Source organism: Phalacrocorax carbo, chromosome 1 (genome assembly GCF_963921805.1).
Source record: "Phalacrocorax carbo chromosome 1, bPhaCar2.1, whole genome shotgun sequence".
In the NCBI taxonomy this organism is placed as follows: Eukaryota; Metazoa; Chordata; class Aves; order Suliformes; family Phalacrocoracidae; genus Phalacrocorax; species Phalacrocorax carbo.
In genome coordinates this window covers 120,341,505-120,366,068 of record NC_087513.1, presented here as the reverse complement: position 1 = coordinate 120,366,068, position 24,564 = coordinate 120,341,505, and the positions used below count along the sequence as shown (strand labels likewise).

Sequence of the window (24,564 nt, the reverse complement as noted above, 5' to 3'; positions counted from 1 at the left end):
CTGTAATGAATTAAGACTTTCAAAGTACAAATAAAATTAACAGCTGTTTCTAAAAAAAATGTACTTTCCAATAAAAATCAGTTTTAGCTTATTAAAAAAAATAATCTGAGAGAATCAAAGCAATCTTAAGCTACCAAACATATGTTGATTCCTCTAAGTTTCCTTTTCTGGAGCTCCTTCTGATTTTAAAGGGCTCTCTGAGACTGAAGAAATGCCAAATATTCCAGTTTGGAAGTAAATACAGACAAAAGACAGCCACAAAAATGGCTGCTCTACCTTTCAAGTTACCATAGGTTTCATGTCTCAGGCAAAGGGTATACTTTTCACCAGGTGGGTCAGAAACAGTTTCACCTTCTCCTTTATAAACCCCTGCTTAAGAATCACGTAACAGCTACTGTCAGACATGTCTTTTACTAGAATAAGACTCCTCTGAAATGACTAAGTCCAACAAGCCAAGTTCAGGCCTCCATCAAGTAAAAAAAAAAAGAATTAAACTGGCATCTGGGGAAGATCAGGAAGCCTCTCATGTTTCTGAGACAGCAGGCCACAACCATCTCATGTCTATGCTCTACTCCCACTCCTGTGGCCCCTCATCTCCTCCTTCCTCCTGCACAACTTCGTTTCAGTTGAGTCCTGCAAGGTGGCTTCTTCTAGTCACCTGCATGATATCCTAATTTGCCCATGGAGGGTCTCCTCAGTGCACGGCTTTGGGAGAACAAAATGCACCAAAATGAAAACCTCACCCTTCTATTTATGTAAAAGAGCATTGAAAAATCATGGAAAGCCCAAAACTTGAATTTTACAGGAATAAATATAACAAAAACATTGGGAGCTTCCTATACCAATAGTAACTCCCTTTTCATTGGTGGGACAACCAAGTTGCTAAGCCACTAGAAGACTTGTCCAGAGTAACATATATGTCCCTAACAAAGGCAGAAGGAGCAGCCAGCCTTCTTGGAAGGTAAATCTCAGTGTTAGCTGTGGGGCCATGTTACCACAAGAGCTCCATTAGCCCTCAACACAACCCCCACATAACAGAGGCTTCCTCCTTGACAGGGCAGTGTATGAGAGATCATACTGTCTCCTTGTTGGTGCTGCCTTATGCTGGACTGAAACATAGCATGAGGCCAGCCAAAACACTTTCTGAGCTACCACTTCACTCTTCAAGACTCTCTCAACAAGCTGAACCATCTCCGCTTTCACCAGTGCTGTGATATTTTTGTTTATGTTTAGCTCCACACATCCTCCCTGGGCACATATGGTTTTGAAACACACTGTGCAGCACCGAACTGTTCCTCTCCTAGGCTTTGGCATGCTCTGGTAACTCCATCCAAGCACAGACGCCTGAGCTGACTGTCCTTATGAATATACAGGCCCAGACGTTTTAAGTGCAGGCACATTTCCAGCCCTTTAAAGTGTAACGGCGGTAACCAAATTCAGTTGAGAAAGCCGCTTCATGCACAAGCTAACATGTCAGAAGCCATTTTGTCTGGTCAATCACCTCCAAGGTATTTTCTTTAGAAGGACAGCCCTGTGTCAGAACAAATCACAGGGAGGAATCATGGCATCAGATGGGTGAGAGGAGCACACTTCCTAGTGCAATTGCAGCTGGGTTATAGGTCTCCACGGGCAAAAACAGACCAGGACTTCTCTCCCGCTCAGGAAGTCATATGTCAGCCGCAGGCAGAAGCAGTAAATGTGCAAGAGTAAATTGTGCAACTCATTCCCAGTGTTTTAGAAAAGATACATGCATGTTTTAGCCTCGTTTTGTACTTGTCCAAACCTCAGTCACCCAACACAGCTTCAAAATACATTAGTCTGTATCTTAACTGCAACTGCATTAACTTGTCCAGTGCAACAATATGCCCACCAGCATAGCCATAAAGATCAACACTTTCAAACATGAGCACAGAAACTTCTGCAGCAGTTACAAGAACTGCTGAGTTTTTCATTAGTCCTTGAAAAAATGAAAGCCTACACTCACCACTGCCAGACATGACTGATTTATCTTGCCACACACAAGATGCCTGAGCCCTCAGATACGCATGTAAGAGAATCTAAGGTACTAAGGTACATTAAAAGGAATCCTACAAAACCTGTGAATTTATTTCAGTAGATATTTTACAATTATCTACTCAGTCTCATACTGAAAGCAACTTTCATAGACACAGTAGTAAGCGTTCCCTCATAATGATACCTGCCAGCTTTGAGGTTATGATTTATTCTATTCATTACAAGTCCAATGTAATTCACAGAATCACAGAATGGTAGGGGTTGGAAGGGACCTCTGGAGACCATCTTGTCCAACCCCCCCTGCTTGAGCAGGCACACCTAGAGCAAGGGGCACAGGTTAGATAAAACTGTCTGCTTTACAGAACTCACTTCATGAACTTCTTTGGCATCCCCAAAAACGCTCAGTTTGATGGACAGTATACATACCATTTCTCTTCTGCCTTCATCTTTCTCTTGAAGTTTCAGATGAGCAGATACCTGGAATGCAATACAATGGAATGTGATTTTGAACTGGTCTGAATCACAACGACCAGCTACAGTAGGTGTCTCAGGCACAACACCCCAATGTACCATTTAAACAACTTCTTTCAACCTGGTCAGGAAAGTTTAAGTTGAACTATAATGTTCAAACCACAAGCATCATATATGCCTGTGCAGTAGGTTACTGAGTATCACCTGACTTAAGCAATCACTCAAGTATCTGACAAAAAGCACATTAGAAAGAAAGGCCATTCTGCAAGTCAAAGAGCTTAAGAGGAAGATGGGAGAGTCATGTTTTTTGCATAGCCTCTAACTTCCCAGGCAATGTTGGAACCACAGTTTATTTGTGCTTCATCCATATCATAAGGATAACCAAACTCTGCCGTTCTCCAGGACGTGAACGAATGAGTACAGAAATAAATCTCGTGAAAGATGTCATCTGACCTAAGAGGCAGCTCCACAAAACATTATCATTAACCTTTATTAGAAGCAATTAAACTGTTAAGTAATTATTTTTGTCAGAGCCTTGGTTGATTAATTTAGACAGCAAGTATCATCTGGGCCCAATTCTACAGAATTGGTCCTATGGGATTCTGACTACAATGTTCTAATAAACAAAAGGGAAGAGAAACTTCCTCACACAGAAGAGCCTTTGCAGAAAATTAGCCACATAAAAACTACAATGATTTCTTTTGGCCTTAAAATTTGTGAATTGATGCAAGCCTACATTATGAGCTACGTTAGCCGTATTTTGATAACAGCCTCTGAGAAAAACTGGCTCATTTCTCAAACTGAGCAACAGGCACCTGTAAGCTGATTGGTCAACCAGGCAATTAGTAAACTTCTTGGTGCTATGAAAACCAGTAAGAAGAATTTACATTGCCTGTAGTCTTGGGATTATTCTGTCCCTGCTGTTTTCCTGTGAAGAACTGGAAGAGATTTTATACACTGCCTTTATTGAAGAAAAGGCACAAATGAGTAGAAGTAGCAGAGAGACCATGCTCAAGTCAAAATAACATTTTGCAGTCACAACACGGAAGATGGGGAGAAAGAGACAGACAAGGTTACTCATCCACCACCCAAGAGAAAAAGATGGTCCCCACAAAGGCTCATTCTGTGCAGAATTTCAGGTTCAGTTCTCTAGGAGGTCTAAGAAGTAGAGCCTTAGATCTTCTTCCAAATCATAATGCTGGTCACAAATTGAAAACCATAAAGCTAAACAAGCTCAGACAACCCCTAGAAGGATGAGCCTGAAATGGAATTCAGGGCATCATCAAAGTCCAAGCACTTTCACTATGTGAGATCAAATAAGAGATAATGGCTCGTGGCATTACCAGGAGTAAGAACATGTGCACAATACACCAAGATTTTTACATTTTCTCCCGCCCAAATAAATTATAGCAAGAAGCAAAGCTCACCATCATAGCCTCCTGGACAGTCAGATGAGGAAGCAGCATGTCATCTTGCATGATGTAGCAGGAGACTTTGCGAAAAGAGCGTAGGTCACGAGGCTGTCCATTGATGAGAATTTCTCCCTTCATTCCTGTCTCTCTGAAATGAACCAAGAAAATAACCAGGCGTGAATCTTGCCTTCACTTGTGCTGCCACAGGCCTCAGTACGTGGAAGTCTTAGGTAATTATTGCCAACTAAGAAACAGAACTGATATAGTGGATAGAAATAAATTTATTTCATTGTTATGCTCTTTTTCATAAGAGGCTTCAGGTAATGTTGCTGAAGAAGTTAGTACAAAATGTGTGCTGTCTTATATGAATGTCTGAAAAAATACCAAGCTATTCAAGTGATTTTTTTTCTGAGGTTTCTCTATCCTGTTCCTTATGTCCTAATGACAACAACACAGAGATACTTTGTATTGGGCCATACAACAGGGGATTCAGGAGGATGAACCACAGTCACTTTGCACATTGTAGTTTGGTCAAGAAGACATCAACATTATGAATGTGGTGACTAAAAAGGGTCATTTTTTTCAGGTATTTATTAAATGTGATTTAAAAAATATCGTGAACATAAAACACATTTGTTACACAGCTAGAAAGGAGAAAAATTTTTTTGTGTTTTGGGCTTTAAATCACTCCGTATTTTTGGATCAGACTTGTTTACAGATAAATCCTAAGTGACCAGAACAGGACAAACAGAAAAAATATAAGCAATAACAATCTAATTAAAAATCTGTGAAATACCCATTTTCTACAAACACTGGGGTAAGATTTCTTCTGCTGCTGTCTCCAAAGAGCCAGGAGGCTAGGTGTTCTTATCTTACTTGGGATTTTCATTGTTACTCACCTGTATCCTGCCAGAATGTTCATGAGAGTTGACTTCCCAGCTCCTGAAGGACCCATAATTGCAACAAGTTCTCCACTGCTGAACTTCCCTGAAATTCCTTTCAAAAGGGTCTTATAACCTGAAAGAAGAAAGAAAAGTTCATTGAACCCTTCACAATCACATCTGAGGCACAATGAAAGTTCATTTTGAATACACAATGATGACAAATAGGCATTAGTAGGTACCTAGTGAGAGGCTGATGCTAAGATCAACACACTGCAATAACTATCAAAAGCCAAATTCTGACTGGGAGCAGAAGCTTCCCCTTGCTACACCAGTATTATGGTGGGATACTCATGATTCACTCTAGGAAAATTTTCGAACAGGGCTAAGAAGCTTTGCTGCCATTTTCTAAGTGTCTGAGTCTCAGAATATCTTACTAGGATGCTGGCATCTCCATTAAAATATCTAATACTCCACAGTTAACGTAACTCCACAGCCTTTGAGCAGACTGCCCCCCAATCACTGCAGCTTCAATGCCAAAATTATGCCCCCTCACCAAAACAACAACTTCTTGGAGAGTGATAGCCATGATGTCAAAGGCAAAGACCTACGGCATTTGTTCATTCCCTGCTAAAAGAGATATGACAAGAAACACAGCAAAAGGAGACATACAGGAAAAGACAAACCTGTTTCATTCTCTTACCATAAGGACTCTCTTATTTTAAGAACTCTAAAGGCTTGCCTAGACAGGGAGACTGACCACAACAGCTCTGTAAAAATAATTCCTAGTGAAACACTTATTCCAGATTAAGAACATGCAGCTTCTTCCCTCATTTAGATTAACCCACTTCGCAAGATCATGCCACAATAATTATGTCCTCAGGCAAAGCTGTTCTAGAAAAACCACACCACCAACTTCAAATATCTCACCTTATTCCTGAGTAAATTACCTTTGTCAATAAATCTTAGTTGGTTCTTTAAACTCCATGTTACTCTCAGTGTAAGTAAACTGCCCGCCAATGAGAATTCCAGATTCGGACTTAGTTGCATCCATCTTGTCCTGCATGATTCCCATTTTAAGGCATAAGCACTGGGTGGGGAGGGCGGAGAGAGCCCTGACTAACAATTAAGCTTTTCAGGATATCTCTCCTTTTTATTTTATTCCTTGCTTACTTTATTTTATTTAGCAGTGCTTTTATTTAAAACTTTTAATGGTAAAAAAATGTTAAGCAAAATGTCAAAAAACAATCTCATATGTTGAAAATGTTTCTGTTAATTAAATTAAAACCAGACCAGAAGGGTAGAAGATCCATTTACATGCATTGTTGGGATTTGGCAACCCATTTTGCCATATTGGTGCACATGCAGGCAGCACTTATATTCCACATGTAAGGTATCCCAGTCCTGTGATTATCATTAGAATAGGTGGTAACTGGAACACTGAAATGCTGTAAAAAAAAAAATCACATTGTCTGCATGCTCCTAGAAAATGAATGGTGGATTATCTTCTGATTTATCTTTCTTCCTAACTCCATAATTCTTTGTTTTTCTTTCTCCACCACTTAGCATTCTCTTTAAATTTTCTTTTCTCTAGTCTCAGTTCACACTCTTTCAATGCCAGAGAGAGCAAACTTTTGCACCAAACCCATTAATGTCATGCTGCCATGGGGTCTCCCAAATCCACAGCAAATACTCTTCTCTGTGCATTCTCCAGCCCAGGAGGAAAGCAGCAGCCACAAAAAATCCCTAGAAATATTTGATCCTACCATTTTCATGGAAAATGTCCTAGAAAATGTAACTGACCAAATATATCAAAACAATAGTTTTCTCGAGTGCGTTTTTTTTAAACAGGCCAGTAATTTTTCACTCTAAGATCTTCTCCTGGACCTGAATGAAATAACTTGTTTGGAAGCTACAAGGTATCATGGGTATGAAAACGGCAGTGTATTCACATTGCCTGTTTATGGCACAAGTCCTAAGAACAAAAGCAAAGACAATCTATCAAAAAGAACAGCTATTTCAGAGAGATAAATCCGTGGCACCCTGACAAGGTCAACAAGCTTGGCCCTCACACCAATGTCACCATCCAAATCACTGTTTGAAGGAGAAGTGCACGGAAAAGATTAAGACCTTTCAACATGACAGTATTTATTAAATGGGATCTATAGAGACAAAGTCCTTCATACTATCCCTTAAGTGTAACGAGAACCAGTTACCTCCCAAGCCTATTAAATTTGTAAGGGACTCAAACATTAGACTTTACCACCAATTATTTGCGTTACGTACACACTCACCACACACGCACGTTACATGCAAATAGGAACTCTTTCCCACACTGGTCAAAAGCTGGCCAAGTTGGCCTGTCATTAACTTCCACTGCGATAGCATTTCTTTCACCAGGTGCCACATGTAGTGCATGGGGTAAAATACTTATTGGTGTCTGTCTCTATTCCCTGTCTGCCCCGCAAAGCAATTCAACTTGACAGAACACCACATGGCAACTCCATTGCAACAAATTCTATTGTATGGGCTTGTTCTGACCCAGATTTCCAGGGTAAGGAGCTTGTCAGAGCTTCGTAATAGTCAGCTCATCATGAGTTTCAAGATCAGGAGAGTAATATTGCACAAACTTATACGAGAGCATAAAGAATATGTGCTGCCATGAATACTGAGGGAGGTACAACTTAGAAGACACACTCATTGTCTGAAAATATGTATCAACATAAATACCATTACTTAAAACTGAAGCCTTTCCTCTCACTAGGTATGACTGTGAGATTTAGCATTACATCCATTAAAGTCACTTATCCAAACATAATTTCACAAATTATAATCAGTTTACCTTTAATTGCAGTATTTCTCCCCTCATTACCTGCGTTTGTTTCTGCCCCTCTGATGGAGATTTCCATTTTAAGCATCCTGCACACAACGTTAAATCAGAGCGGGATGCATCTCTGCAACTCATTTGCAAAACAGTAGAGGAACATGATTTAAGAAGAAATAGAGAAAAAACCTATGAATTTTAGATCAGGGTCCCAATCATTGGCATTTTAAGTTGCTACAAGCTCAAAACCATCTCTTCTTTTGACTGGAAGCACATAAGAAGCCTTTCTATTACAAAGGTTAATTTAGCGAGCCCACAAAAAGATTTGACACTGTAGCAGTAGCGTGGTGCCCAGTACAATCCTTTATAGGGAATTAAAGTCTGTAAGTAACTACAGTCTTCTCTTTCAGAGTATTCAGAGTATTGAGGCTAATCTTTAACTGAATCAGTTGACCTAAAACTTCTATATTGGGCCACATGTCTTCCACGAGAAACAGATTATGCATTTGAAGGGGACTGTATTCTTACACTACAGGGACTATTTCATATCCATCTGCTGTGTGTTGGGAATTTCTGACCACCTTCAATCCCACTTTACCTGGCCCAGCTCGTTTTCTTTAGACCACCGGTTCATGATCCATGCAGCAAGGAGTTTTGGTAACCAAGAGTTTAATGAAAGGCTGAACCTCAAAGTAAACTCACCCCAAGATGGATGCATATTATATGGGCCATTCAGTTCAAGCACCACAGTGGCTGTCTCCTTTTGGACTGGACTTACATCAAGACCAAGTTTAGCATCGTGACTTTCAGTTATTTCTCTTAAAACTGTTTTGATTTCCAATGGAAAATAGCTTAGATCCTTTCAGTTTTCTAATGTCTTCTTCTGGAGTTACTGTGACTTCACCCTTAAAAATATATTTAGGGGCCGATACCCATGGGAATCCAAATACCAGTTTTCAGGAACTGCTTAAAATGTGGATTTGCCAAAAGGACATTAATACACCATCCCCAACCGTTAGAACAAGCACTCAGCAACTTTCTCAGTCCAACACACTAAAAACAGAATATAAAAAGTAAGAAATCAAAAATGAAACAGGAAATTGAAGTGATGCTAAATTTTTTGGTCTTAATTTCACCTCACATTACATTACAGAGTTCAACTGCTTTTCCTGAGAAGCAAAATATGTTTCGTTTTCTGTGGTAGGATTTCCCATTGAAAGCGAACTGCAGGCACAGAGATGCTAGACCAGATTTGCAGCCAGAAACACGTGAGTGGCCTGAAGGGACCCCATTTAAGAGGCGGATTTCCCTCACAAAGCCCACAACAGCCCCTCGTTTAATGAGCTGATCGGGGGTGACCTCTTGTACTGATGAAGATACTAGGGGAGCTCTCACTGTTCAAGTCACCAAATTTTTGCTAATGGATTCAGCAAGGGAGAAATGTTTTGATGGTTTTATCTGCTTCCTTGTGGATTCTACAAGGATTTCTGGGGAGATTTGGTTTTTCATTCTCACAGAAATTATGATTTATCTGGAAAGAAGCAAGCCACCCCCTCCCCATACTTGGGGTAGCAGCGCATGCTTTAGAATGTGCCTGAATCAGCACCGAAAAATCATAACTAAAACTCCTACCCTTACAGCAAATTTCCTCAGGTAAATACCATCTCTAGGTTTTTGACTAAAATGCTTAATTCATTTGCATTTCATTGCCAGTAATATACTCATTGGTTACTCAGGGAAGAGTCACACAGACTCCTAGAAGTTTCGAGGCATTGTAGCCTAATTCTGCATCCATCAACAGGCAGTAAGAGCCCATCTTGGGTCCCAGGTGAGCAAAGCAGGCTTTCCCTGCTTGCTGCAATTAGAGCAGGATTTGCCCTTCCCAATATATCTGAACTGTTTCTCTTTAATCACAAGCTCTTCTGAAGGTAGGAAATAGCTGTTGGTACCCTGCAAGTACCACTGGCCTGAAACTGCTCAAAGGTTTCTCACGAAATTCACTATAGCACATAGGTAACATAGGAAATTTCAACTCAAACAGCTCAAGTTTTGCATAAATGACTGGAAATTGAGCCACAAAATAATCAGCGTTTGGCACTTAAATGTCAAAACCAAAGGCATCATAACTTGCTCTTTCCAGACTCCCTGCCTGCAGCCAGACAGAGTGTACCATTTCTTTATTAAAAAAGGGCTATATTTCTATGTCTTTTTGTGGTGCTTTTTTAGATGGGATCTGATATACTCCAGCTGGAAATACAGAAGACCCCTCTGGCAAGTACTGTATTACTAACCTGCCTCGCTTTAATACCTTCAACAAGCAACATACATTTTACACAGCAATTTAAATTTAAATACACAAATTTTGTCCTTTACAGCACCAGCAGTCAAACTGCTAAATCATGAAGAGAAACTGCAGCAATTTCTTGGCACTGTATACTGACCCTTCTCCATTAAAGAAACTCCATTGTGTTTTCCTATTCTAAAATGTATAGGCTTAACCCTCATCTCATTTCCTCTTGTTTAATCAAAAAACCCAAGCCAAAGCCCAGGGAATTCTCCAACACAAAACCCAATAAGGGAAGTGGAATCACGATGCCAAATCCACACGTTTCCCCCAGGCAGGAGTAGAGAGTCCTCCCATTATGGAAAAATGCTCCTAGCAAATCCATGACTTTGCTGCTGCCCCCAAGAGCTCCCATACCCACATCTTAAAAGGTAGAGACCACTTCCTGAATTACCTACTGTGCAACAATGCAAATAAGGGAAAAACAGATTAAACAGGTCATATACCATATTAAATGGAAATTTAGTGACTTATGGACAAAAGAAAGAGCTTGCGGAAGTCCATCCAGACGTGGAAAACATCCTCATGGTATCTGGCAGACATTTCATTTGTAGACTTTTTAGATTTATATCATAAAACTGAACAGCTGGGGAATGCTGGCAGAAACTCTACAGAGAAGCACAAGATGAGAAACACACACAGGCACAGATAACAGCCCAAGGCCAGATTTACACTAGAAACATTTGTAGATGTAATAAAACATTAGCTAGGAAACATATTTCTTTATCATTTTTACACCAGTAAAATAGGTTTTCCCATATACCTAGATGTAAATACACCAACAGGAAGTCCTCTCACCCAATACTGCTCCATTACTCACTTTCTGCATCTCAACGCTTGTTCTCACCCCTGAGAAGCCACCATCATATCAAAATGTCTACATATTTACTGGTAGAGATCATGCTGGCCTGATTCGTCTAACAAACTTTTATCCCAGTGGGGCAGAGGTAAGCAAGGAGTGGCAGCACAGAGATTTACCTTCCGTTCCGCGAGAAAGATACCCCATATTACTGTCCCATGGAGTCTCTCTCAGTCTCCTCATGCTTTACTTCCTCTGTCCAACCCCTGCACTGAGTGAGCACCTTCCTAAACCGCAGAAGCAAGTATGCACTTAGAGAAGACCAGCAGGTTGGTGCTGCAGAGCACTGAGGGCAGTGACAGTAAATATCTTGCATTTACTGTGCTACTTTGTGTAGCATACAGCACAACCACATAGTCTATTTGCACATGGAAAGCAGTGCGGGTTCCTTTTCTTTGCACATAAGTAACTTAACTGTGCATGTAAATTAGTTCCCCATGATTTACAGTTCCATTTTACAACTTGGCAGTCACACAGCCATCCAGTTTGCGTATGTAAACATGACAGCTGTACACATACCAGGAGATGCATGGAGTGCCTAGTAGCTATTGCAAGGTGGTGGCCCAGTTTGTGGTTTTGGGACTATTTGGAGCATACAGTTTCAGAAGCAGCTTACAGCAATAGAAGATGATGTGGTTACTGAAGTGGGCAGTGCCCTTCTGTCGTTTCTTCCCAGGACACCTTCCTATCAGCTTCCCTAAGCTGGCTTTCAAGTGCACCTACAAAACCAGTGAGGACAGCAAGCCCAACCACCTGGAAACCATTCCTGGAAAATTAAGAACACAGAGGGTTTGTTTCCAGCTGCATGGGCTGCAGGAATGTCACGGCCAGGACAGGACAGCACAGTTCACGAGCAGGATGGGGAGGTGAGACAGCCCTGTCAAGCAGCTGCAGACCTTCCAGCAGTTTGTGCCACCCAGGAATCCATCTCCTGTGACACTTTTCCATTCTGAAACACAAATAGGAGCTACAGTTAAATGAAATTATCCCTTATGCACAATTCATGCTGGGCCATTCAAACCATTTCATTCCAAACTGGATCGCTTGTTTGCTTTGTTTTAGTATAAATCAAAAATTAAATCACTTCCAAATTATAAAATGAAGATACTTCGGGCTTTTCACCTAAATCAAAGGTAGTTCAAAGCCAGGGCATTTCCATAAATTGGCATATTATCAGGGAGGTGCTTTCCATACATTTCTAATTCTGTTATTAACCAGCCAGGGCACTGTGTTCCCCACTCACTACATGAGTACAGAATGCTTTCCTCTCAGTGGTATGGATGGGGTTTGTAAATTCTCAGACGAGAGGGATTATCTGTATCAGTTAATAATTATTTAAACAATTTGAATTTTAAAAACGTCTTGATGGGGATCATTTAAATGGGCATTTCTTTCCCAAGCTCCCCACTGAATTCAAACAGGCTTAAATTAATTACAGGTACCAATATTTGGGAAGAAAAAGAGGCATCTTTTAACTTCCAGAAAATGTGTGGGACAGAAACAGCTTTCCTGACAAACAGAGTGAAAAAATATATTGTTTTAATAATGGGAACTTTCCTAATTGTGTATTGGCCTGAATGGTACCTCTATAAAGCCTGGGGGTGGAAAAGTCACACTAGAAATAATAAATATGTTTAAGGTAAATGTCTACCAAATAAAACCCACATGTAAACTCACAGGTCATTGGTTCATGGCTTCTACCATCATTTGTGCATCACAAGTGAATAAACCTTTTTATGAATCATTTTTCCACTTTAGCTTTAGAATCCACACATCCATGTATTTCTATTCTATTCACACATCTCTCGGGGACATAGAACAATAGGATTTTCCATTGTCTAAGCCCTGAGCCCTGCTTTAGGACAATTAAGACAATCTACAATTGTAATGCATTCTTGTACCTTGCCTCAGAGAAACGACCTTCATTATGTAAATGTCTATAAAACAGCATGCCAGGCACCAAAACATCAGGACAGAGAGGGCAGAAAAGCTAAGTGAGCGCTTGAAGTAACCAAATCAAATTCCTTTGCCTCAAAGTCCTTTCCAGCTTAGAAATGAGAAATCCATTCCTCTCAACCTAAAAATATAAGTCTTTCATGCTTTACGAAAAAAAAAAAAAAAAAGTAAAAAAAAAAAAAAAAGAAAAAAGAAGAAATCCTCCTGGGCAGGAAAGCTCGCTCTTTGTGGTGGACTAAAGTGCATTTCTTAATACAGTCCACAACCAGGCCTTCTTAAACATATTGCTCTTGATCCACAGCTGCATTCCCACTTAGCAATCATGGGATGGATTATTCATAACTCAGATGGAGAGCTCAGCCCATGCTCACAGGGAGCATTCAATCTACCTAATTTTATCACAGAATCCCAGGTTGGAAGGGACCTCAGGGATCATCTAGTCCAACCTTTCTAGGAAGAGCGCAGTCTAGACAAGATGGCCCAGCACCCTGTCCAGGCGACTCCTGAAGGTGTCCAACGTGGCCAAGCCAACCACTTCCCTGGGGAGATTATTCCAACAGTTGACGGTCCTCACTGTAAAAAATTTCCCTCTCGTGTCCCATAGGAATCTCCCCAAAAGCAACTTGTGTCCATTCCCCTTGGTCCTCTCCATGTGACACCTTGTAAAAAGGGAGCCTCCATCTTCTTTGTAGCTGATACAAGGTAATGAGATACATCAGGTACATGTAGGTACATGTAGCTGTACTGGTACATGGTGATGAGATCCCCTCTAAGCCTCCTTTTCTCAAGGCTGAACAAACCCAGTTCTCCCAGCCTATCCTCATATGGCAGCTTCCCAAGCCCTCTGTGCATACATATGAAAATTTGACATTTTTCCTAAATTCATTGTTTAGGCCAATAGAGAGAAACAGGCATACCTAACAGGTAATTAATTCTACCTATTTTGCACTCCTATTCTGGGAAGGTATTAAAAAACCCTCTGGAAATGGATCTTTCTCTTAACTGTAGTGGGAGTTCAGGACAATTAGCTTAGACTAGACACCAAACCACTAGATGCTGTGACAAATCTCATCCTTTGCCAACAAAATCATGACTGATTACAGTACCAGTCACAAATAAAATGGCTATCAAGACATTTTTTGTGGTTTTTAAATGTCATCCTTCCCATGTTCAGGATGTACAGACATTGTGTTTTTACTTTAGCATTAGTATTTAGCACTTACTTTGCACTCTGATGACTGGGGACAGTTCAACACTCTCTGAATTTTTGCTTCAAGCTACCAGCACTGTACTGGTAGCACTTGGTTCAAACTTAACCAGAACATCTCAAAGCCTAAAAATCAAAATGTGCTTTGGAAGACTAGATGTTAATCAAAAGCTAAACATTTGAGAACAAACTTTAAAGCAATTTTTGAACTTTGTTTGTGCGGGTGCCTAATATTTGACTTCTATCACTGCCCTTCCTTAGCGCTAAACATTATCAGCTAACTTCCTTCTTGTGGCAAGTCAGTAAAACACACAGTAAATTGGAGCCTAAAGAGAGAACATGAGCCCCCGAGCCAAGATTTATGACATGAAATCCCTAGTTACTGTAGGCCATGTTGTATAATAAAAGAGAATGTGTTGATAACAATCCAGATGCGAAACTGAGTTCTAGACGAGGGAGAATCTTAAGCCAAGCTGTAGATTATAAAGAATCTGAAAAGTCCCTTTAATTTCATTGTTCTCTCAGATCCAGGGACTAGATATTAAGCTTATGCAAGACATTGGATCTGACAGTCCACATTGTGCAGTCAAACTAAAAAAGCCCTGACTTAACTGAAGTTTTCACTCTTTTGAAATGTCTAAATAAGAGTTGTGTGCACCGCGCTCTTTCTCTATAACGCAGGCTGCTCATTGCATTATTTTAATATCTGAATACTGCTTTTCTTCAGCACAGCTAATTATATATGACAGTTTGTTAGACTGCAAGCTCTGTAACCCCCTAATTTTGAATTTGAAGGTTTAATAGACTATACAACCTCGCTCATCTTGTCTGGCTATATGACATCTCCTGGCCAGACAATGCTTCTCTATAAACAAAATGGGTTTTACATACACAGAACCCATACCACCAAGTAACATGAGACTGAAGCGCTTGCAGGTGGCACAGAATTTACCAACTTTCTTGAAACGTGCATTCTTCCAACAGTACAGAGGGGCAGAACAGCAGTCAGTAGCATCGTGGTCACACCTCCTTGCTCCTGCAGCTATTGATTACACCTCCCCCACCACACTGTGAGATTAATGAATTTTGTGCCAGGCCTCTTTAAGTCTACATTCTTCACAGCTACAACCAGGCAGAGCTGAAGTACGTAAGTAACCTGTCAATGCAACCTGAGCCAGTAACAGGGCCTGGTAACTACTAGACACCCTTCTTGTTAAAGAAATATCTCCTATTGGTTGATACTAATCCCACTTGGAACAGCTGCTCTGAGCCTTTCCTTTTATTCACCTTTTCTGTATAACTCCCTTTATCTGGTCCCACAGCAAGGTTACAGCCTTCTACTGAAGCTTACAGGATGATTACGATTATAGGTGGGTCCTGCCCATTAATTTTGATCAGATACGTCCAGGGCAAGATTTGGTTCTTGTAGGTTTCTCTGTTGAATGTTTCTGCCTGAGACAGTTAAAGCTGTTCATCTTCTATACACATGCACGTGAAGCCACACGCCTGCAACTGAGGATAGAGAATAACAAATGGGTCAATGAACGAAAGTAACCTTCAAACATGAATGCAAATAAATCTGTACTTGCAGCAAGACCTGATGGCTTCAGAAGAAGTATTTACACGTTAAAGCATTTGGAGATCTGGGGCGTAGCTTGTACTTTGCCTGCACAGAAAATAGCTACCCTAATTTATCTTCAACCCTTAGGAAACATGAAAGGGAAGGAAAAAACCCATGTATGAATGACACACAGCTTCATCTTTCTTCTGAATCTAGTGGAAATGTCTTTTCAAAGCAATATCCATAGCCTAATCCTTGTCTGATAATTGCTTTTTGCTGCCTTTTTTTTAATTGCCTTTGTTTCTGTTACTTAAGCGTGCAAGAAAGGTCTTTCCTGACAAAAGAAGAGCCAACACAATTTGAAATGTAAGGCTGGCACATTCCCTCAAACGACAAACTGAAGTCACGAGCCTGATACATACATTTAGAGATGAAAGCTGTTTACGTATGCCAATCAGGCAGAAAGCGATCTCTCATAATTGCAGTACCTTTATACCTCAAAGTATGAATAGCATTATTCACAGTCTTACAAACAGATAAAACCAGAACCCTTCCCAGCATCCCTTCCCTTTTGAAAAACATCTTCAAGTAGGCAATATTCTGAAATGGCCCAGCAGCTGTTATGAACTGAACTGCCCCATCTGCCTTCATTTCTAAGTGCAGATCCAGCTGGGTCACTCTGCAGACAAAAGGCAGACAGAAACCCTTCCTCCCTCAAAGAAGACTACTATGGGTCTCCTGTGTTGACTGATGTTCAGAGTTGCCACATTTTTTACTCTTGCTCCTTCCCTTCCCCCTCCCAGCCTCTCCCCACCCACATGCACGCACAGAGCAAGAAAGTGGGAAGGCAAAAAAGAGCGGAAGTAAAATTTTGGCTCTCTCCTCCTGCCTACATACCTGTGTAAGGACTAGAGAGGAAGGCCCTGGGGCTTTCTAGAGTTACAGCAGAAGCAGCTGAAGTTATGTAGCACCTCTTTCCTCCAAGCTAGGCCTCATGCCAAAATCTAGTCTGAAGAGCTTGGTGTGTGAAGAAAAGCTTTCCCTAATACTTCTGCATACATCTTTATCACAAACTCTAGATTAAAGTGGAACCTGATGAAATGTCTCCTGCAAACCGCATAGGAAAAAACATACCTTTTCCCGGATTGTTAGAAACAAGAGTTGTTCTTTAAAACACAGACTTCTGTGATGTTTTACATGCCCATAGAAGAACATTTTGACCCTAGCCCTTACAGACATGGGAAGCCACATTTCTTGGATTCTGAGAGATGTTTTCAATCCTGGTCACTGCAATTTAAAAGCTGCCACAGTGTTTGACCTTTAAAAAAAAAAATCACAGTTCACACGTCAGTCTCAATAACTCAAAATATTACATTTGACTCCAAACAAAAAGCAGCTTTTCACAGCAGTCTTATTCAACTGCAATAGCGCTGACAGTTTGTTGCAGGAACCTTCCCTGAAGAACAGGCAACGGCCAAGCACCTCGGCCATCCGACCTCCTGAACAACTACTGCACATCCTTCTCCTGCCTCCTCCCACCTTCTCAGACCAATTCTGCACTGCAAATTGCAAGAAGCACTTCCACCTCCTCACATCCCCACTGCTCCCATCCCATTCTCTCCCACAAGCAGGCTGAGGAATGCTTGGAGCCAGGATAATCCTTTGAAACACACTCAGAGGCAAGTATCAGAGGTGTTTTCAAAAGTAAATTTTAAACTCAGTCTTTAATTCTACTGTATACACCAAGTAGTAGAGACACGGATAGAAACTTCAGCGATTGGCCTCCAAAACTGCAAGAGCGCAGTGAATGAGGACAGGAGTCACGTTCGGAAGAACTGCTGAGGCTAAAGAAGCTCTTACGGCAGCGGGACATCCCTGTGGCCAGCCATACGGACAGCTGGAGCATGTGTCCTGGGAGACTTTTGTTTTCAGAAATGGCCATACTAATTCTGCTCACTTCTCCTCAGCACACTCAAGACTTTCATGAAATAGAAACACAGGGTAATATATTTACTTTATTCTAGCACTAATCTAGTAACAGATATAACCTATGATCCTGAATGTAAAAATAAAGGAAAACCTAAAGTGTGTGCGGAAATAAACACTGGATTACCTCCAGTTCCCACATTTTACTTAGAACAACTGTGTTTTTATCTCTCTTCGTGAATATTTACGCTAATGAAGTTGCCCAAATTAAAATACTTTTCGCTGTCAGCAAACTAAATATAAAATCCTCTAAACACCACTGAACTAATTATCATCTTCTGTAGCATGTCAGTGCTGAATATGTTGCAAACAAAACCCACTACACAGGGCATTGCTGCTTCTGGAATGAAAATGAGTTAGAATGAGCGCCTTTCAGCAGTCTGATTTCTGCTTTTTTCACAATTCGGAACTGCAGAAGTTGGCAGCCTTGCGGGGACATACATCCATTGAACTACCATAAACTACTAAATTTCCATCTGTTTTAAAAAGCTCCAGCTGACCTACATTTTATATTATGGATTAGCTGAAGCTGATAGAGTAGCACAAACAAAGCTTGACTCTTGCAGCTAATCATACATCCGAAGCAATTAAATATTTTATCAATAATATGTCCCACGTAAAGATGCGAGTTTTCAAGAGGAAAACTCTTAGACATTTCACACACAAAATTGAAATAATCATTTGACAGATGCACTCAGATTGCAGTGTAAGTATCATCAAATCGATTTACTTTTATTTCACACACTAAGAAATTCAAATGTACACATTAAAATTATTTGAAGTTTAAAAAAAGGCTAAGGAACTTTAATTCACGATTTAAGGGCATGCTAAAATAAGGCATCAGAATCATTCGGCATTTTGGAAAACCTGTCTTTTCTAAATTATCTACAAAGTGATTAGTAAAGCAAGTTGGGAAGCAATAACTCATTTCACAAAAGCATGACTTCCACCTCAAGTTTCCCTTCTGTTCTTACTCTGAGGCTACCTATTAACACACCAGTATACAAAGGAAAGAAAAGGGAGGTAAGAGTTCAGGCTATCTATACGGTTTTCCTTGCAAATACTGTCACTTTAAGTGACATAATCAAGAGACACATTTAGAACAATATCCACATCACCTCAAAACACATGCTTTGTTCCTAAAAACCACAGGCACTCTCTGGGCTCAGTTCCTGTAAAACACGACGACACCACTGAAATCAATGCAGCAGCACAGGTTTGTGCTAGTCCAGTAGCTGACACAGGCTGAGGGATCAAAAGCAGAGATTCATCACAATTAAGACACACAGCAATGCTGCAGGATTCAAAGACTGGAAGGTGGAAATCTTCCATGTAGGAATACTGATATATCAGGAACTCGAAGTCTCAAGATGGGATTTCTTTTAACCAGCTGCAAACATCTGCAATGTAAACACTTGCATGTGAGCCATTTTACTGGGTCTGACTGGGATGGAGTTATTTTCTTCAGAGCAGCCCCTACAGCGCTAGAACAGTATCAATAACACACTGTGTTTTGGCTATTGCTGGGCAGTGCTTGCACAAACTCAAGGCCTTCTTTTTTTACAGTAGGCTGGGGTGCATAAGAAGCTGGGAGGGGACACAGCTGTGACAGCTGACCAAAGGGATATCCCATACCATACAACACTGTGTTCAGCAATAAAAGCTGAGGGAAAGGGGGGTGAAGGAGGGATGTTTGAGGTTACAGCATCTGTCTTCCCAAGCGACCCTTCCAGGTGCCGAGGCCCTGCTTTTCAGACAGTGGCTAAACATCTGCCTGCCAATGGGCGGCACTGAATAAATTCCTTATTTAGCTTTGCTTATGCATGCAGCTCTGCTTTGCTTATTAAACTGCCCCGATCTCAATCTACAAGTTTTCATCTTTTGCTATTCTGACTCTCTCCCCTGTTCTGTGTGGGTGCTCAGCTGCTGGCCAGGGCCACTCCACCGCAGCTATTTCTCCTAGTAAAAGTGGAGAGTCGCTTGTTCGGCTCATTTTGGATGAAATGAACAGTAACCTCCACTCCACTGACTGTCAGTGAAACCTTCTGTCTATAAAGAGAGCCTAGGCTGCTGTCTAACTTGGACACAGCCTCTCACAGAGCAGAAACCTACATGGACTCAGATGCGTCTGGCTGTCAAGAATATCTCTCACTGCTATGAGGTGACCAAGAAAAAACATGGTCTACTATCTATTAGGTGTAACTGGGCACGCAATCCATGTTTATAAAAATATCTGACATACCTAAATATAATTTAAAATCTCATTGTAAGATGAGCAGCTTCACTGCACACAGTGATAAAGCAATTGCAGTCTGCTGGGCTACAGACAGTTCTCCTACGGGCAGTGCGTTCAGTGCCACACAGGAGATGCACGGGTTCAAAGTTTTCATGCAATTTTTTCTAAATGTACAGGAAAGTAAGGTGTAGCCTGTGTGCAAATGGGAAAATAAGCACATCTCTAATATTGTTAGTTTTCATTTTAATGCTAGCTAAATGCTTTTGATCATTATGTGCAAGTGGTGAATGCACCACCTGTGTCTTTTTTGTCTTTGTGCCAACAGGTGAGATTACATCATGCTGACAGCAATCCAGGTAAATGGCACAAGTACAGAACATTGCTCTGTCATCAGATCACAACATTTTCACAATATTACTATTTTTTTAGATTTCTGTATATACGTGTTAAAACTGAGTCACCACTCCACTTCCAATGAAGACCTGAGTAAAACCCAACAAACTGCTTTTAAGCTCGGCTGTCTGCCCCCAACAGATGAGTTTCCACTTCTCTGTTTGGAGTATTTGTAAGAGTTCTTCTGTATTTTACAGTTGCTATTACTGTTAGCACAGTGGCCTCCACATGCCCTGGTCAGACTCATGGTCCCATGTTCTTAGTCAACTGACATAAAATATTAAGATCAAGATCTTGGAGCAGGGACAGAATCTGATCCACTCTGTTCTTCCCCCACACCCTCCATTTATTTGCTGATGATAAATTGTTCCAATACAATGAAAGGGTCTGCTACAGTATGTTTTCCCAGAGGAACATAAAGCACTGCTTTAAGACCCTTACATGTCAGCAAAGTGAAGGTGACACCAGGATTAGTTTCACATAGAGTGGTAAAGTAAAAACTTAATCAAACCCACAGTTTGGCTTTGCCCACAAAAATCCCACCATCTGTTATATTAGAAGAATTCTTGGGGAAAATGCACAAGACATGCTCTTCTAGAAGGATGTTTGCTGAACCTGAACCAGAAAGTCATTTTGGAACTGATGCAGAACCAAAATCAGAGAATCAGTCATGAGTCCCAAAGTATATAAACCCCAAGAACAGGACCTATGAATTGTGCAGCATCAGACCCAGCTGCAGTATCTCCATATATTTAAACTATCTTGGCCATTTTCTGCAGTAAGGCAGAGCAACTTCTGGGTGACAAGAGTCCTTGTTCAGGTAAAGGACCTTTACTGGCAACTGGGAAAAATTCCCCGCTCCCTCCCACTCCCTCTCCATCCAGCTTATCTGAATCATGGCTCCAACTCCCTGATAAAGGCTACCTGTGCCTGTAATAAGATAGCATGGGTGATTTGAAACCAGCAGACCCTCTCCTCAGGGCCTGGCCCACTGAATTCCAGCAGAGCTGTTCTGTCTCTGCCCCAGCAGCCCAGGGACAGCAAAGACAAGGGTCACCCATGGGGATCATCTGAGAGTCAGTCGTGCAAGGGGGCAGTCTCTTTAAAGGCAATGCGCCTAAGAACATGCAGCTGCCTTTGGGAAGGTTTACATGTGTCACTTTTTCCATCTTGCAAAGCCTCAAAGAAAATGGTGTAGGTGGACGGCTAAAGATTGCTCTTCTCAAAGGCTTCCTCCTGAAATGGGTGCCTACGCTCTAATACTGACTAAGCCGCAGGGCTTTGCTTCTGATCTAATTAGATAATGATACCATGATACAAAAGGAGAGGTTAATCTTGACTATATCTCCAATCTCCTTTCCTTGTGTACAGTTGTAAACACCCTGGAAGCATCCAGAGCCACTTCTTCCTATGTGTTTTAGTGTCAGCGCTTGCACAGAATGGCTACAAGTGTGGATAATCGGAGGAGCTGGAGAAGAGGGGACAGGAGATACAATCTTTTAAAACATACCGGACAATTCACAAAAAATCCTGAGGTATATTAGTGCCAGCATGGCTAGCATAAAAGATGATGTCAACAACACAACTCTTGCCACCCCTATCCCACTCCCCTCATCCCCATGAAGAAGAGACCACAGAACACTTCTGCTCACACCTCTCAGGTATGTCAGGTGTAAGTTTGGATCCCCTCGAGGCTTACCACCAGACAATATCCTCACTATAACTTTCCCCTTCCCACATCAGAGGTGCTCAGGGAAGCCAAATACAGCCACAATGGAACATGGACACCCACCCTGTGCACACTGCTGTTTACGGGAAGTGCCCTCCATTTGCAGATCTTGGGCACTGCTATTTGCCTTCCCTCGTGCAGTCAAGGGACATTGCTCCCAAGAAAATCAGCCAGAAGAACATCTCTACCATATTCCTCTTCTTTACACCACACTCTCAGTGGCTCTTGCAAATCAAAGCACATGGTCCCACCAGTTTACATAAAACCTTGGTATTTTCCTTCTGCACCCCAAGATACACAACTCTTTCCAGTTTTCTGTCACCAGCAAACCATTATTCAAACAAACAGAAATAGTACACATTTATCTGGTATGTAAGCATACTCTCCTTTACACCCAGTAGAACTGAGTTGCACTGATGCTCAGCTAATAAAGAAGGAAATTCAGACAATGATGTTAGCGATTACAAACATTCAAAATTGCCCAAATATGTATGAATTGGACCCACCATTGATATACATGAGAGCTCCACATATTCTTCCTTACAACTTCTAAAGAAAACAAGAACAAAGCACAAGCAATCTGATTACAGGAAAAATGACTGAGAGCAGAAAATTACTCAATTCATGTAATGCAATAAGTCCCTATTGAAAAGCATCAGCAAAATGCTGTCTTTTCTTTATACCACTCTTTACACCACTGGCATTCAGGCGGATAAAACAGCTTCCATTTAACAGACATTCTTCCTGCTATTTTAACTTGTTATGCCAATAAGCAAGTAGCAACAGACTTGAACCACTTCTAAGAAACCAATATTCTTTTGCTTTTCATTTTAAAAAAACAGTTGTTACTGCTTTTCTATAATTATATCCTCTTGTCACTACAAAGAAGGAATATACACCTCTATAAAAATGTTTTCTTCAAAATATTTGTTATAGTGATACACAGTTTTTGTACATAAATAAATATACTACCTGAGGGTATGAGCATATGTGCATATATACATATATATGAAAACAGAGATAATATCTGTGTGTATATATATACACTCACACACTTATATTTATACATGTCTATACAAATATATTACATGTATATATACACATTATATATTATCTATAAGATTATTATATATTTTATATGTATATATATAAAGACTACACGCATACATTATACACATAGATTACTAAAAAGAAAATTTAGAAATCCTGGTAAGAAGCAACACATAACTCTGAAAAGGGGGGCCTCTGTTGCTTTCAGACATGCCTACATTGGATGACGTCTGCTGACACACTTCCACCGCTGTATAAACATGCCTTGCGCACACTCATTTGTGATGCTGAATATCGGACAGGAGTTGGAATCCAAGTCAGGACTCTGGGTAATGTGAAGGAGTGGGGGAGAAAGATGGCCTTTGCTTTATTACCCTGGTAGTCAAAAGCCTAGTTTCACCCGAACAGCATGTTGGTTGACATCCAACACTGACCTTTCACATGAACTGCATTAACTTCTCTATTTTTCAGAATGCAGTTTTAGCAGTAACCCATACTAATGAGAATATTAGGCCATATTCTTCCTTCAGCAGGTTTTACTCATTTCAGTTAATTTATATTTGGTCCAAAATGTTCTGTCGTAAGACAACATCCTGGCCGACTGTCGATAGGTAAACTCTACCCATTATGGCGATGATTCCAAGGTTCGTTTCACCATGTACTTCTAAAGCGATATAGTGTGAACGCCTCAGATGAGTTGTGGGTTGGCTTCCAGGTTAGTTTTATTTATTGCAGAATGTGTTACTTTTTGCCCCAACTCACTTTGCTTGGGGAGTTTATTTTTACTACCTGTCAGTAAGAATCAAATGCTGAATGTTCAAATGCTGCAGTCATGCCCTGTATGGGAAGGTCTGCTTTATTTTTATTTGTTTGGCTGGTTTGATAATGTGTACACGGTGTATTTGGAGTACATGGGATTCAGGAAATTGATGCTAATATTTCTGTTTTTCTGTTTGGAGACTAAAGAGTCAATATTTTAAGTGTTATTATGCATATTCTGAAGCTTCATCTTTCTTTTGGTGTCCCCAGGTGTCATACTATTACTGGACAAGACACAGTCATTCTCTATGAATACCTAGTCTTACATTAATCCCAGGCTTCAAGGACTTGTGACTGCTTCAGGTAACGTATTTCTCCTTGAAGATCACATTGTCTTTCTCCTTGACAAAAAGTCAAATAGCTAACCTTCTTCAGGCATGTCTGCCTAGCTCCTCTGACTGTTTTTGATATAGTAGCTTGCACACACAGTCATAATTCAGCCTTTAAGACAACAGAACCTGATTTATTATAATCACAAGAGGCAGCAACTTGATTCCTTGTTTGCAGTTTCTTACAACTTTCCTGAAACTTTCACATGTGGGGGTAAAAATGTGCCTGTGTGGGTTCTACCTCAATGATGATTTACATCACAGGGAGACTTTCCATGGGCATAAACAAGCAACTGGCCAGCCATGTTATTTCATTTACTTTTAAATAGAAAGCTTAGAAAAATCAGATAAGCCAAGAAGGTCTAAAAATGGTCTCTGCTTAGTTACATGACAAAAAGGCAGTCACACTGAGCAGAGACCAAGCTGAATGTCAGAAGACCAACCCTACTAACCCACTCAGTGGCTGAATCAGCCACTCTGAAGAGGCTCAAAGG

The 24,564-nt window shown here is 40.8% G+C and overlaps 1 protein-coding gene across 1 annotated transcript in view; it reads right to left on the bottom strand.

The window, feature by feature from the left end:
- The window catches only part of ABCG1 (ATP binding cassette subfamily G member 1), a 59,573-nt gene that overhangs the window by 19,317 nt on the left and 15,692 nt on the right, over positions 1–24,564 (bottom strand). The window contains exons 3-5 of the mRNA XM_064472329.1: positions 4,796–4,913; positions 3,912–4,044; positions 2,440–2,490 (exon numbers count right to left, since the gene is read on the bottom strand). Coding sequence (XP_064328399.1) covers positions 2,440–2,490; positions 3,912–4,044; positions 4,796–4,913 — 302 coding nt within the window. The remainder of the gene's footprint in view (positions 1–2,439; positions 2,491–3,911; positions 4,045–4,795; positions 4,914–24,564) is intronic.